This window comes from Salminus brasiliensis, chromosome 1, assembly GCF_030463535.1.
Source record: "Salminus brasiliensis chromosome 1, fSalBra1.hap2, whole genome shotgun sequence".
In the NCBI taxonomy this organism is placed as follows: domain Eukaryota; kingdom Metazoa; phylum Chordata; class Actinopteri; order Characiformes; family Bryconidae; genus Salminus; species Salminus brasiliensis.
The window spans coordinates 29008405-29024974 of NC_132878.1; the positions used below are offsets into that span (position 1 = coordinate 29008405).

Sequence of the window (16570 nt, forward strand, 5' to 3'; positions counted from 1 at the left end):
GAAATACATTTAACCTAACGTAATCCACTTTAACCTAAAGATACCAAGGGAAACTAATAAACAGGGACAGTGCAGATGGGATTACGACAGTATGAACAAGTCTTTCTGAAACTCAATGGGGTTTGACGCGAGTATGCAGTTAGTACTATGCTAACGGATAGCTATAGCTGTGGTCCTGGCATAAAGACAATATGCAGTCACATTATGAGCACATTCCAGCACAGCTGTTAAACCTCCACTTTTAATAGAAACACTTCAACTGTCTTTTAAGAGTTTGGAGCCATGCTGAAGCCGTGATAGAAGAGGCCATCAGTATGCTACAGTACTTGTCACCACACTAGGTGAACAGATTTGTCACTGTACAGTGTTCACTGTACAGCGAAATGTGTCCTCCGCATTTAACCCATCTGTGGTTGTGAACACACACACACACTAGTGAACTAGGGGCAGTGAGTACACACACACCCAGAGCGGTGGGAAGCCAACTCCAGCACCCGGGGAGCGGAGAGGGTAAAGGGCCTTGCTCAAGGGCCCAACAGCGGCAGCTTGCCGAGCCCGAGTATCGAACCCACAACCTTGTTATCAGTAGCCCTGTGCTCTAAGCGCTGAGCCACCACTGTCCCTTATTTAACTCCTTTAATTAACTAATGATCAGGGCACTTGAAGAATGCTAAAATGGAACAGCTAATCTGGTACCATTGTCTGTACTGGAACAATACAGACCCAGGATCTTGAGGTATGAAGTGGATCAGTGGATCCCTATGCCATTAAGCCCTCCCACCTCCCAGCCCGGTTTGTAAGTGTTTCATGCTAAACCGTGTCTGCATGGAGAAGCCACTGGAAGGGTTACCCCCGGTGCTCAGTACCATATGGCCCTGTAGTGAAAGTGTCCCTACACCGCTGACACGGCATAAATATTTTTTGAGAAAGCCCTGACCTATGCTGAGGCTGGCAGATACAGACTGGAAACCAAACTCCAGTTCAGTACACACTAGTATGCCTTAGCTTTAATCTAATTAAATAAGCTAAAAAAATAAATAAAAAAAATACCACCCAGACATTTTCGACCCCCTACAATGGATACTTTTCTGGTAAGCGCTTCTGGGAACGTTTTAGTATAGACGGGCAGAAAGGAGACTTTTGGCTTCAGCCTCGACTAGCAACTAAGAACACAAATAAAAGGTCTGGCTGGCATCTTTTAGCAACTGCTCGGTATGCCACAATGCTTGGGAACAACCAAGTGTGCACACACCCACATCAGAGTAAAAACAACCACTAAAAATTCCCACTCTCAGCTCAGACACCAGAAACTGCACCATGTAGCTTTAATGAAGCGGGCAGGACAACTTTTGTAAGAACGGCGTAACGCTGCATAATATTTGTCATATTTAAATGTAAAATCTTGTAATATTACTGTACCGCATCAGACGACATCCTTGCTTTATTTCCGATGCTGGGCTCTCCTCCCAGCTTGTAAAATGCACGTGTGCCATGCAGTGGCAGTAGTATTAGCTTCCATTAATTACGTTAGTTTAGAAACTGCAGCCTGCATCTTAATACTTTGGTTTTAAAGCACCCTGGTGCACATATCCTCTCAATTGTGCCCCGGCCGAATCCTAATGCCACCTTAAGGGCCGTTTCTGTTAAAATCAGCAGAAGTGAGGTTCCTTATGTGAGTCCTCTGAGGGGTGAGGGGTCAACAAGTGAACAAGTTCATTAGCAGAGCTTACCCAGAATGATTGGGTTTCTTTTTCAAACCTGGAACCATTTGTACTAGTATGTGATGCTGAAAAAGCTTCATTACTTAACTCTTGCCCCTTAGCATAGTCAATGCTGAGTGTGTTCCAGTCCCCCATCTCCCCCCACACACCTCCCTCACAATGCCAGCGGACAGTTTGGTAATGAAGGTGTGACGAAGAAGGGATGTATCGAAACCAGTACTGAAACAGAACCACAGTGTAAAGCATGGAAAGTCAGGACGCTTCTCAGAGTTTGGAGGTTTTGCTGAACTGTGGCTTTAAATGAAGGAACAGTGATAGTGCTTTTCTGAAGTGAGTTTATAAGGGAAAAAAACAGAACACGGCTCTGCAGGAGAACACCTTTTAATTCTGCATGTTTATTTGTGCTGGATGAACACACTCCTGTTCACACACTACAACACCACAATGGTCACAGAACAGGACAGAACCATGGCGTCAGATCTCCAGGATTACAGACGGCCTCAATCCCCCTCCCATAGACAAGATAAACCCCCTGAAACACACACAATCACTGTGACGCACTGGACGACGATGATGAAGCATGCCTGCTTCTTGCTGCTAAACACTGAACTAAAGTTATTGCGAGAGAAACGCCTGAATGATGTTTGATCAGGAACGACACATTCACCAATGAGCAGCTTGACACCTTTAAACAGCCAATCAGGAACAATCACGAGATACAAGCCAATGGTCACAAACATCACATTTTAAACACTTCGGTAAATAATCTTCAGTGTGAGGTGCCGTAAAGTAACATGAGGACAGAGAATAACACACACACACACAAACACAGAGTTTCACATCATACTCGTTGAAACCCCTCTAACCAACGACTTCCTGAAGCGCTTCAGATTCTAAAATGAACTGTTTGCTGAGATGCAGCTGATCTGACCGATAAGACTTTAACCGTGTGTGTTCTGCAGAAAGCAGCTGGTCTCACAGCTGGCACATCTGGACTAACAGGACTGTATATAAGGATCAGTGTGGAAGAGATGAAGGGAAAGTGAGCTACATACTGCAGCACCCCACAACACTCTGAACAGATACTGCAGCACGTGCTTATTTAAGGATTAGGGTTCTGTAGGTATCAGGGTTCTGTGTTTATGGTGAAAAGCAGAAGCAGGTTCGTTAGTGCTGGAGGAGATTTGGACTTGATAACAGTGGAGTGTTTTGGGTTCTGTGGTGGGGCAGGTTTGGGCTCCATAGTGCTGGGCCGAGTTTGGGTTGTACAGCAATGGAATGGGATTGGGTTACGTAGAGCTGAGGGGGTGTATGGCTTCGGCTTCAATAGCAATGGGGTGGGTTTAGGTTCTATTGTGCTGGAGTCATTTCGGATTCCATAGTGCTGGGGTGGGTTTGGATTTTGTAGAGCTTGGTTAATGTGGGATCTATAGCGCTGGGGTGGGTTTGGATTTTGTAGAGCTTGGTTAATGTGGGATCTATAGCGCTGGGGTGGGTTTGGGTTCTATGAGCTTGTGAAAACATTCATAAAAACCTACATACCATAATACATTCACACACACTTCAGTTATTTCAGATTTTATTAACAGTAACTAACTGTAAACACACACACACTCACACCTGTGCTTATACTGTGTATAGAGATGTTAGAAGGGAGAAGACACACACTTTCTGCATGTGTGCCTGTGTGTAAGTGTATGTGTGGGGCAGGGGGTTCAGGACTGGTTCTCCTCTCTCTTCAGCAGGGAGTCGGGGGGGCGGGGGTAATATCCTGTGGTGCTTGGCTTATCTGGGGAAAATCGTGGGAATTCATAATCCAGAGGCAAATCTGGGGGAGAAAGAGTCACGGAGTTTCATTCCTCACTGTTATTTATAAAAAAATGTAATACAAATAATTTAGTTCATGAACCATCAGGTGTGTGTGTTTGTGTGTACCTGCTATTGCCTCTATGCTGGGGATGGCCGTGGTGCTGTAGGTGTGAATGCAGTGGGAACACCAGGTGAGCCTCGGTCGCTCCTCTCCACTTTCATCCCTCTGAACATCCACAAAATACGAACCCCACTGCTGTGAGGACGCTGAGGGGGTCTTCATACCCTGATCCTGCAAGACAAAAAAAGTATAGAAAGGCGTACAGAATAAACTGCATCACTGTATCATACTTAGCTCAAAACTGCAGTTAGCATATTATCATAGCTAGTGTATTAGTTCACATATTGGATAGCACATAAGCTTAGTGCTTACGTATTACCTCATCAATAGCGCATGGGATGTTTTACTGCATTACCGTTTTACTGCATTACTGTTTAACTGCGTCCCTGTATCACTGAATCACTGCATTGATGCTTCACTGTATCACTGTTTTACTGCATCACTGTGATGCAGTGATTTAGTGGTGCAGTGATTTAGAGAGGCAGTAATTCAGGGGTGCACTGATTTAGGGGTGCAGTGATTTAGGGATGCAGTGAGCTAGGGGTGCAGTAATTCAGCGGTGCAGTGATTTAGTGGTGCAGTGAGTTAGGGGTGAAGAATTTAGGGGTGCAGTGAGCTGGGATTGCAGTAATTTAGGGGTGCAGTGATTTAGTGGTGCCGTGAGATAGGGATGCAGTGAGTTAGGGGTGCCGTGAGATAGGGATGCAGTGAGTTAGGGGTGCAGTAATTCAGCGGTGCAATGATTTACTGGTGCAGTAAGTTAGTGGTGCAGTGAGTTAGTGGTGAAGGATTCAGGGGTGCAGTAATTCAGTTGTACAGTGATTTAGGGGTGCAGTAATTCAGGGGTACAGTAATTCAAGGGTGCAGTGATTTAGGGGTGCAGTAATTCAGTGGTGCAGTAATTCAGCTGTGCAGTGAGCTAGGGGTGCAGTGAGCTAGGGGTGCAGTGATTCAGTGGTACAGTGAGTTAGGGGTGCAGTGAGCTAGGGGTGCAGTGATTCAGTGGTACAGTGAGTTAGGGGTGCAGTGAGTTAGGGGTGCAGTGAGTTAGGGGTGCAGTAATTCAGTGGTACAGTGAGTTAGGGGTGCAGTGATTCAGTGGTACAGTGAGTTAGGGGTGCAATGAGCTAGGGGTGCAGTATTTTAGTGGTACAGTGAGTTAGGGGTGCAGTAATTCAGCGGTGCAGTGAGCTAGGGGTGCAGTGATTCAGTGGTACAGTGAGTTAGGGGTGCAGTATTTCAGTGGTACAGTGAGTTAGGGGTGCAGTAATTCAGCGGTGCAGTGAGCTAGGGGTGCAGTGATTCAGTGGTACAGTGAGTTAGGGGTGCAGTAATTCAGCGGTGCAGTGAGTTATGGGTGCAGTGATTCAGTGGTACAGTGAGTTAGGAGTGCAGTGAGCTAGGGGTGCAGTGAGCTAGGGGTGCAGTGTTAAACTGCTGAAACTGAAAAGAATTATTAAACTCTGTTACCTTTAAACACACAGTTATTAATAAACATCAGCTCAACTCTCTGATCTAACATCAAACACAGCTCTGCTCTGATCTTCTCTCTGAGACGTCTTCAGTTCAAACAAACAGACATACACACGCCTCCACACTCACTGGCACACACTCTTGCGTGCGCACACACACACACACACACACATCCGCCTGCCCGGACACACACGCACACAACCACATGCATCCTAACACACACACACACACACACTTTAGTGCAGTTTGTGCTCAGGCTGTGATATGATCACGATACGATAGATCACAGGCATAGATATAAGGGGGGGAGGGGGTGCATTTCCCCAGAATAGCTTAAAGGAGAAAATTGTCTTAGTGAGGTAAAATGAGCAGACCACCTGTGAAAGACTGATATCATGTCAGGAGGCATTACAGAGTGACAGATATGAGAGATCAGTGATTATTTTCATCCTCTTCTCTCTTTCATCCATGTACTCCTAAAAGTGGAAACTATTTATGAGAATGATGTAATTAGACATACATTTCTACTGCATTTTACATCCACTAATTTATTTAAACATTAAAAACTGTTAATACATCAGTTACAGCACTGTGGGGATCCTGCACTGTAACTGTGAAAGAAGAACTGTGACCATTTAAGGATGAATATGTACCATGTTTCATTGTGAATATGACTCCCATGTCTGAATAAAAATAATATTATTATTATTAAAAGTATTTTATGTCTGGGGTGTTTTTCTTAATAAAAATGTTGACAAAAGCAGCAGTTTTTTGAAATTATTTTTTTTGGCCCTAGATATTACTTATATATCCTTAGAAACACAGAGAGTGGGTTATTAACTAATAAACACAAATCTATAAAACATGGATCGTGTTCCTCTGATCTCCTTATTTATAATTAGATCATTTTGTCCACATTACAGTCTGTGTAATGTGCCTCACTGTAAGAGCACAGTCAGCCCCTTGGACAAGTTATGGAGTAGTGAAGGTCAATTAAAACACAAACGGGTTTAATAAACACCAGAATTAGTGACTCAACAACGTCTGAACTGATAGTCTCTCTCATCCCTGCTCTGTGTTTGTGTGTGTTACCTCAAATTTGCCCTTCTTTTCAGCTGGCCCCTGGCTGGGGGCAGGATTTGCTCTGGCCACGCCCTCTCCCTCCATTTCCTCTACGATCATTACCGTCTCCCACTTTCCAAAAGTGAACGCTGGAAACATGTCTGACCGCATGCTGTCCCCGAAATACACCACCTACACAAAATAAACAAAGATACAGTATAACACACAGGCAAGGCACAATGAGACAATACTGTGTATATGTGGGTGTGCGTGAGAGAGAAAAAGAGAGAGCGAGAGACACCATGAGTGTTCTGATCCAAATCCACATCTTTCAGTTACACAGAATAACAGCTCATACACATCAGAGATATTTCTTACAGGGCACCACGTCAATATGCCACCTATCTAACACACCATGGGGCAGTGGTGGCTCAGTGGTTAGAGCTCCGGGCTGTCGATAACAGGGTTGTGGGTTCGATTCCCTGGCTCGGCAAGCTGCCACTGTTGGGCCCTTGAGCAAGGCCCTTTACCCTCTCTGCTCCCCGGGCGCTGGAGTTGGCTGCCCACCGCTCTGGGTGTGTGTGTGTGTACTCACTGCCCCTAACACATGTGTGTGTGTGAGTGTGTGTTCACTACCAGATGGGTTAAATGCGGAGGACACATTTCGCTGTACACTGTACAGTGACAAATACGTGCACCTTTACCTTTACCTTTATCACGGCACCACGTCAATACATCATGACATCACATCAATACATCGCCGCAGCACCACGATACACCACAACATCAATACACCATAATCGCACCATTGTGTATATATATATATATATATATATATATATATATATATACACACACACACCACCACGTCAGTACACCGTCAACCTACCACATCAATACCACCATGTGAATACACCGTTAGATATCCACTTCATTACGCCACCAGATCAATACACCCTCATATCAATACACCACCACGTTAATACACCATCACATCATATGAATACACCACCACAGCACTACATCAGCATACCACTACGGCACCACATAAATACACCACCCCAGTACCACATCAATACACCACCACATCAATATATCATGCTGCTACACTGTAAAAAGGACAAGATCTTTAAGAAAATGTTGGAGGCTTTCAAAGTGCTTTAGGTAAAGGTTTTAAAACGAAGGTTTCTTAAAGGTTCCTTAAAGCACATTAAGTGGTTGATCCACAGGTTCTAATTGAAGAACCACCAAAATTTCCTTAAGGATCTTATCCTTTTCAACAGTGACATCAATACACTGGCAGACAGTACAATGGGGAAATTGTACTGTCAGTGCAGAAGCTCAGTGCAGATCTGAGAAGGATGATCGTCTAAATCAGAAATGTCTTGTGGAGACATCTGTAAACCACAACAGATTCCAAGATCATCAGGTTAAAACATCTGTACATACAAATAATTTGGAGGTGTAGCCATTGCCACTGTTGGGGTCTTCTGCCAAGGCAAGAAAGAGGACCCAAACTGAAACTGGTTCGGATAGTCAGTAATGACTCCATTCCTCACCAAAGTACAGGCCTGCCATGAGACAAAACCTACTGAAACATCAGTGTCACTGTTTACAGTCAAGCGGGTCTTTAGAGGCTGCCATCCATCTCAATCAAAGAAGTCACTGAAAGCCCAATTCAGCCATGAGATTCACGTACATGGTGAGTGTATGTAAACTTCTGACCACAACTGTACAGTCAAGCCAGACAGTCTGCTCACCCCTTTCACCTCCTCCATGTTTTATTACGTTCCAGACTTATTCTACAATAGACTGGGTCTTGAACATCTACACGCAATCACCAATAATTACAAAATGTGCAATTTTAATTTTACTGACAAAAATATTTAGGGGTTATTTAGGGGTTACATCATTAATTATGATGCCACCACCATGCTTCACTGTAGGGATGGCATTGGCCAAGAGATGAGCGGTACCTGCTTTGCTACAGGTGTGACGCTTGGTATGCAGGCAAAAAAAGTTAAATTTTGGTTTCATCAGACCAGAGAATCTCGTTTCTCATGGTTTAAGAGTCCTCCAGGTGTCTTTTGTCAAACTCCAAACTCCAAGCGGGCTCAGGGCTTGGCGTTTGCTTTCACATGCACAGTCAACTGCTGGACCTCAGATAAGCAGGTGCTGGCAATCATGTCCAATAACTTGACAGGTGGATTCCAGTTAAGTTGTAGAAACATGTCAAGCAGTATTAGTGGATACAAAATGAACCTCAGCTTATATTTGGGTGTCATATGAAAGGGTAAAATGATATTTTACATATAATACTTTTATTTGTGTAGAATCTTGTGACAAAAAATGAACTGAATCTCTTATAGAATTAGTACTATGCAGAACCTTTGCTACTGAGAGTGTGTATCAGGGGCTTAACAACTAACAGCTAACCTGATAGAGTGAGAGCATGGTGAGATACTAGTGTGTGTGTGTGTGTGTTTTCTGTAACTGAATAATAATGGTTTAGCTGGGTTCAGACACGTCTTTGAATCTTTATGAACACTCACAAGTTTATACTTGCGACTCAGAGGAGCTTTACCTGAATCTCAACTTGAGCCCTTTTCTATTTAGCAAACAGACGACGGTTATAGACGGTTATAGAGAGACTGTGGGAAATCCAGCACTACAACCTTCTTCTTTTTCTGTCGGATCTCCTCCTGCAGTTTTCCAGACTACAACATGGAACTAATTCCTGAATGTTTGGTCTGACTGGGAATGATGTGCTTGTGTACAGTTTTTTCATTCCATGTAGCAACTTTTTTAGCTATTTGTTGCTGAATGAATGAATGCTATGTTCGACTGGTAGTTCTGAGGAGTTTTTAAGAAGTTTATTCTGAGGCAAAATAACAGGATTGAGGAATGACTATTATACAGCAAATGACACTTTAAAATACTCACTAAAGGCATTCTATGGCAATGTAAAAAACGGTTCATCTGTCAGGATCCCTCAGGAAATGCAGTTATATATATATACAGTCATGCCCGAAAGTATTCATACCCCTGGCAAAGTTTGACTTAAATTTACTTTTATTTAACCAGAAGTTATATTTTTGCCTTGAAACGACACAGGCATCTCCCAGGAGATAACACGATGATGTACAAGAGGCATCATTGTGGGAAAAAGTATTTCTCAGCTTTTATACACATTTGAACAAAAAGTGGCATGTCCAAAATTATTCATACCCTTTGAAAACTGTCACAGTATATGGGAAAATCCAAAGTTCTATACCATTCCAAATAGTCCAAGCTGTTTTAAAGCATCCTAATTACCCTGATTCATTGGGAACAGCTGTTTTAATCAACTCAACAGGAGAAAAACAGCAGCTCTCTGCAGTTGGTTTGTGGACAGTCATGGTTAAGACAAAGGAGCTCACTAAGGACCTGCGGCTGTGCATTGTGGCCGCTCACAAGTCAGGAAAGGGCTATAAAGCCATATCCAAATGTTTTCAAGTTCCAGTGGCTACAGTGCAAAGTATTATTAAAAAATACAAGAAGTTCCGCACTGTGGAAAATCTCAGAAGATGTGGTCGGAAGCCAAAAGTGACACCTGTGCTGGCCAGGAGAATAGTGAGAGAGGTGAAGAAAAATCCAAGGATCACCACCAAGGCCATCCTGGTGAATCTGGACTCTGCTGGTGGCGACATCTCAAGGCAGACAGTTCAACGGACACTGCACACTGCTGGGTTCCACGGACGCAGGCCAAGGAGGACACCACTTCTCCAGAAAAGGCACACAAAAGCCCGCTTGACCTTTGCAAATGCTCATCTGGACAAAGAAGAAGACTTCTGGTGTTCTGTTTTATGGTCAGATGAAACAAAAATTGAATTGTTTGGCCACAATGATGTGTGTACCATTTGGCGTAAAAAAGGAGAAGCCTTCAACCCTAAGAACACCATCCCCACTGTCAAACATGGTGGTGGGAACCTAATGTTTTGGGGGTGTTTTTCAGCCAATGGACCAGGGAACTTGATCGCAGTAAATGGCACCATGAAAAAAGAGCAATACATCAAGATTCTCAACAACAACATCAGGCAGTCTGCAGAGAAACTTGGCCTTGGGAACCGGTGGACATTTCAGCACGACAACGACCCAAAACACACAGCCAAAGTGGTGAAGAAATGGTTAGCAGACAAAAACATTAATGTTTTGCAGTGGCCCAGCCAGAGTCCTGACTTGAATCCAATTGAGAATCTGTGGAGGGAGCTAAAGCTCAGGGTGATGGCAAGGAGACCCTCGAACCTCAAAGAGTTGGAGCTCATCACTAAAGATGAATGGGCAAAAATACCAGTGGAGACATGCAAAAAGCTGGTCAGCAATTACAGGAAGCGTTTGATTGCTGTAATAGCCAATAAAGGCTTTTCTATTAATTATTGAGAAGGGTATGAATAATTTTGGACATGCCACTTTTTGTTCAAATGTGTATAAAAGCTGAGAAATATTTTTTTCCACAATGATGCCTCTTGTACATCATTGTGTTATCTCCTGGGAGATGCCTGTGTCATTTCCAGGCAAAAATATAACTTCTGGTAAAATAAAAGTAAATTTAAGTCAAACTTTGACAGGGGTATGAATACTTTCGGGCATGACTGTATATATATATATATATATATATATATATATATATATATATATATACACACACAGTGGGGAAAAAAAGTATTTAGTCAGTCACCAATTGTGCAAGTTCTCCCACTTAAAAAGATGAGAGAGGCCTATGATTGACATCATAGGTAGACCTCCACTATGAGAGACAAAATGAGAAAAAAAAGTTCAGAAAATCACTGTCTGATTTTTAAAGAATTTATTTGCAAATAATGGTGGAAAATAAGTATTTGGTCAACAACAAAAGTTCATCTCAATACTTTGTTATATATCCTTTGTTGGCAATGGCAGAGGTCAAACGTTTTCTGTAAGTCTTCACAAGGTTGGCACACACCGTTGCTGGTATGTTGGCCCATTCCTCCATGCAGATCTCCTCTAGAGCAGTGATGTTTTGGGGCTGTCGGCAGGCAACACGGACTTTCAACTCCCTCCAAAGGTTTTCTATGGGGTTAAGATCTGGAGACTGGCTAGGCCACTCCAGGACCTTGAAATGCTTCTTACGAAGCCACTCCTTTGTTGCCCTGGCAGTGTGTTTGGGATCATTGTCATGCTGAAAGACCCAGCCACATTTCATCTTCAATGCCCTTGCTGATGGAAGCTTGCACTGAAAATCTCACAATATATGGCCCCAATCATTCTTTCATGTACACGGACCAGTCGTCCTAGTCCCTTTGCAGACAAACAGCCCCAAAGCATGATGTTGCCACCCCCATGCTTCACAGTTGGTATGGTGTTCTTTGGATGCAACTCAGCATTCACTCTCCTCCAAACACAACGAGTTGTGTTTGTACCAAACAGTTCTACTTTGGTTTCATCTGACCATAAGACATTCTCCCAATACTCTTCCGGAACATCCAAATGCTCTCTAGCAAACTTCAGACGCGCCGGATATGTACTGGCTTAAGCAGGGGAACACGTCTGGCACTGCAAGAGCTGAGTCCCTGGCGGCGTAGTGTGTTACTGACGGAAGCCATTGTAACGTTGGTCCCAGCTTTCTGCAGGTCATTCACTAGATCCCCCCGTGTGGTTCTGGGATTTTTGCTCACCGTTCTTGTGATCATTTTGACCCCACGGGCTGAGATCTTGCGTGGAGCCCTGAATGAGGGAGATTAGCAGTGGTCTCCCATTTTCTAATTATTGCTCCCACAGTAGGTTTCTTCACACCAAGCTGCTTGCCTGTTGTAGATTCAGTCTTCCCAGCCTGGTGCAGGTCTACAATTTTGTTTCTGGTGTCCTTCGACAGCTCTTTGGTCTTCACCATAGTGGAGTTTGGAGTGTGACTGTTTGAGGTTGTGGGCAGGTGTCTTTATACTGTTAACAAGTTCAAACAGGTGCCATTAATACAGGTAATGAGTGGAGGACAGAGAAGCCTCTTAAAGAAGAAGTTACAGGTCTGTGACAGCCAGAAATCTTGCTTGTTTGTAGGTGACCAAATACTTATTTTCCATCATTATTTGCAAATAAATTCTTTAAAAATCAGACAGTGATTTTCAGAATTTATTTTCTCATTTAGTCTCTCATAGTTGAGGTCTACCTATGATGTCAATTACAGGCCTCTCTTATTTTTTTAAGTGGGAGAACTTGCACAATTGGTGACTGACTAAATACTTTTCCCCCACTGTATAAATATATAAACAATATGTGTAATTATATAATCATAATAATATTAATAATAATAGTAAGTTATTATTTTTTTTCCCTTTTCTATTATTGTTACTAACTGTACTTCTGCTATTGTTACTGTTGTATATGTTCAGCTACAAAAAGTTAAATGTATATACACTGCAGTCAAAGAGAGAGATAGAGAGAATTGTAAATGCAGATGTTGTCTGTGTGGCAGTGAGTCAGTGGATTTGTGGTTGTGTTTGTTCTGTTACTGTTGGTGAGAATTCTCTCTCTCTCACACACACACACACACACACACACAGCTGCTGTTTTGCCTAGGGCGCTTGTCAGGCCCAGACTGGCAAATTCAGTTTAGTTCATAAGAACACACACCCAGACACACACCCAGACACACACACACACACACACACAGTGATACCTTAGGCTGGGCTTTGCCAGTCATGTTCTTCAGCAGGTCGTGCAGGTGAGGCCAGTTTCCCTGAGAGTACCAGCCAGGCTTCTCCAGACCAGGCAGACCCTCAGAGTCCTCTACATCATTCACTACAAACACAGACACACACACACATATACACACACACACATCCCAATAATGAAGACAAATCCATTAAATAAAAAGTGATGAACTGAAAAATAATAAATTGATAAAAAAGAGAATCTGTGACTTTATGAACTGCCAAAAGCTGCTCTGCACATTTCTGCTGCACCATGAACTTTGTGTGTGTGTCACTCACCCAGTGTTCTGAAAGGTCTCTGCTGAGGGATGAGGGAGAAGAAGCCTGGTTTCAGAGCATTCGTGATGATGACGTCAAAAAGACCCTCAAAGTCCTTCCTGAAGAAAACCATTACATCACACGACTAAACATTCTGTTTAGTTACATTCTGCTGCCTCACAGGTTCATTTCTTTTTCTTTTTTTTTTATTTTAAATTCAGTCAGAAACTGGCAACCCTACATCCCTGTATCTTCTGCTTTGGTAGTTTAGCACATCTTAACTCTGAGAACGGTCCCTGAGAATTTCACACATCTCACAGGAACAGTTCCAAAAGCAAAGCGAAAACAAAGACCGGGCCCACATTTATCTTTAGTTTGTAAATATTAATCAAATCTGAGATATTCCTTTTAAAAATCTGATCATTTAAGATGGATTGATTCATTTGTATGTGTGTGTAACTCACCCCAGTATGTGTTCACACACCAGTCGGCAGTAGTCTGAGTGGGAGCTGGTGATAAGCAGCAGGATTTTGCCGCTTTCCTTCAGGCTGCGAAGCCAGCGGCGCACTGAAGCTGAACACGGCTGCAGGAACCGACCAGGATCACGCTTTACACACGGGAAGTACCAGCCTGCATCCTCTGTAAATGCGCACACACATACACAAAACCCATTAAACATTTATTCGAGATTACTCAACAATCTAACACTATTTTGCCTTAAATGGTGCAGCAGCAAAGCCTTTCCAGTTCTATTTTAAAAACTTTATGTTCCACCTTAAAAAGTGATGCGCTTGAATGTAGCTGCTGCACCATTTAAGATGGAATGGATAGTTAAAATGAAAAGCTGAGAAATAAGGAGAACAAAGCACTTCAGTTACTTGTTTGCTACATTTGTCTTGAAGCTATAACGCTAATTGGTGGGATGTAAGCTTCCATTAGGTGTTAGCAACATTAGCCTCGTAGGTATAGTGCTAACTGGTGTGGTGTAAGCTTCTATTACTTTTAAGCTAAGTTAGCCTCATAGCCCCTTTAAAAATTATTAGAAATTATTAAAAACGTCATTGGTGAATTTGGTCAGGGAAGGTGGGGACATTTTTTACAGAACTATTGCTTTAAGTGTGATAAATTGGCGTTTGCATTTTGTCAGTCATCGCTTTAATCTCTGTCATGTGATTCTAAACAGATGCTATGTCTCCAGAAGACCTCATGGGGTGTGAGTGTGTGAGTGTGTGTGTGTGTGTGTGTGTGTGTGTGTGTGTTGAATCCCCTGCTGAAGAATTTCCTGCTATACTGTCTGACTCTTTCTGCAGATGGTATGGAGGCTGTCTTCCAAAACCAGCACACACACACACACACACACACACACACACACACACACACACACACACACACACACACACACATACCTAACCCAATCTAAACACGCACTCCAGAACAATCGCAGCTCTGAGCCCAATGGAAACACTGCAGAAGCACTGTATTCTTATGTCTGTACTGCCCCCCTGTGAAGAACAGACAGTACTGCAACTTCCTCAGATCAGCACTTCCAACACCCAAACTACAGATTACACTGACTACACCAAAACAACAAAAAACAGTGGGCCCCATTAACCCCACACCTCACCAGAAACAGACCTCCACCAGAAAATAAAAGCTTAAGATGGTAGTGTGTGTGTGTGTGTGTGTATGGGGGGTGGGGGGGTACAACAGTGGTGTCATGGCAATGCTGCTACTGCTGCTGCAGTGGAAAGCCTCTTCTAAATCCTTCAGAGAAACAGCTGCAATTTTAACAGCTGCAAAGTTAACAATTTTTATTAATTAATTTATTTTTATTATCATAAAACTAAACCTGAAGATACTACTGTTGTTACACAGTTCATAAACTCAGTCATTTAAAGATATTTAAAGAAATACAGAAACCTGAGTACATAATCCAGATTGCGGGCAGTTACCGTCAGTGAAACCAGAGGACAGAACCACTAAATCCAGTAAAATCACAGTCTGTTTAAACCCAGACCACCTGAATCAGTCCTGTTTCTAAAATGACTGCAGTTAAACACCAGAGGGTGCTGTTTTATTAAACACTCAGTCCTGTGTGCTGGAAGGGAGGAACGGAAAGCCATCTCACGCTCTAACACAGGCAGACACGGACACACACAGGGTGTGATATGTGATTTGCTTCTCAAATGGAGCAAAGCTGCACACTAAAATCACAACGACAGATCACAGTATTTTCTATCATTTATGTGATTATTTATTTTATCTACATGCTGCACTTTGCTTCAGAAGCATTTATTTGAAGATAAAACAAAGCTCACGTCCACTTTTTAAAACCCCTGTATCTCAGAGACTTATGAAGACACAGAAATGCTACACACTGTCTGTTGGGCGTCATGACACCCTTTCCTGAAGTTACGAACCACAGAAAAGCAGACGGGCCTCGATGAAAAATAAAAGACACTGGTATAGATTTACCACTAGAGGGCGCTTTGTTGCGTCTGTGCTGGCTGTAGAAAAACAACATTAATAGTTCCAGATCAGACAGTTCACACATATCCAGACATTTTTAACATTTTTAACTTTTCTCTGCATTTCGATCTCACGTCCATACAAACACAGTGTTTTGAGGTGGCTGTGTTTTCATGGGGGCAGGCAAAAAACAGCTTTTTAAAAATGCTCACATCATGATGTTAACCTGTGCATGCTTGTTGTCCTGCACTCTCATTTCTATAAAACACAACAAAAACTACCCTTTCTCAGGAGTGTGTGCGTGTTTCAGAGACAGCAGCATTGCCACAGTAATTTATGATTGAGTTTTGGAGACCTGCTGTTTTCTTTTTTTTATATTTGTTGTTGGAAACTTTCTGCTGTATTTAGGTCTGTTTTGGCCGTTACACTTACTTGACTAAACTTGATCATATTTGGTGAGGTGTTAGCACCCCCTGCTGGCCTGACATGCTGGCAAGGGTATTAGGGCTGTTTACATGTTCTCATGTGGACACAGCTGGAGAATATCAGGATACATGTGAATGAACCCAGAGTGCTGACTGACACGGAAGTTCTCGCTACTGAGGCATTACTGCACCTGAGTCCTGATTAAAAGGAACCACTGCTACTGAGCACTGATTGGATGGCATTACTGCTCTTGAGTCCTAATTGAATTGCATTAGTCCTAATGAGTTCTGATTGGATGGCATTACTGCTACTGAGTGCTGATGGGAAGGCATTAGTCCTCTTGAGTGTTTATGTGATGGCATTATTCCTCCTGAGTGCTGATTTGTTTGCTTTAGTCCTCCTGAGTGCTGACTGGCTGGCATTACTGCTTTTGAGTGCTGATCGGATGGCATTAATACTACTGAGCGGTGTTTGGCTGGAATTACTGCTCCTGAGTCCTGATTGGC

General features: G+C 42.9%; 1 protein-coding gene across 1 annotated transcript in view; it reads right to left on the reverse strand.

The window, feature by feature from the left end:
- Nucleotides 1-2086: 2086 nt before the first annotated feature.
- Nucleotides 2087-16570, reverse strand: part of nt5dc1 (5'-nucleotidase domain containing 1) — a 46055-nt gene continuing 31571 nt past the window's right edge. The window contains exons 7-12 of the mRNA XM_072676664.1: nucleotides 13634-13808; nucleotides 13191-13288; nucleotides 12878-12999; nucleotides 6217-6378; nucleotides 3657-3822; nucleotides 2087-3549 (exon numbers count right to left, since the gene is read on the reverse strand). Coding sequence (XP_072532765.1) covers nucleotides 3437-3549; nucleotides 3657-3822; nucleotides 6217-6378; nucleotides 12878-12999; nucleotides 13191-13288; nucleotides 13634-13808 — 836 coding nt within the window. The 3' untranslated portion in view covers nucleotides 2087-3436. The remainder of the gene's footprint in view (nucleotides 3550-3656; nucleotides 3823-6216; nucleotides 6379-12877; nucleotides 13000-13190; nucleotides 13289-13633; nucleotides 13809-16570) is intronic.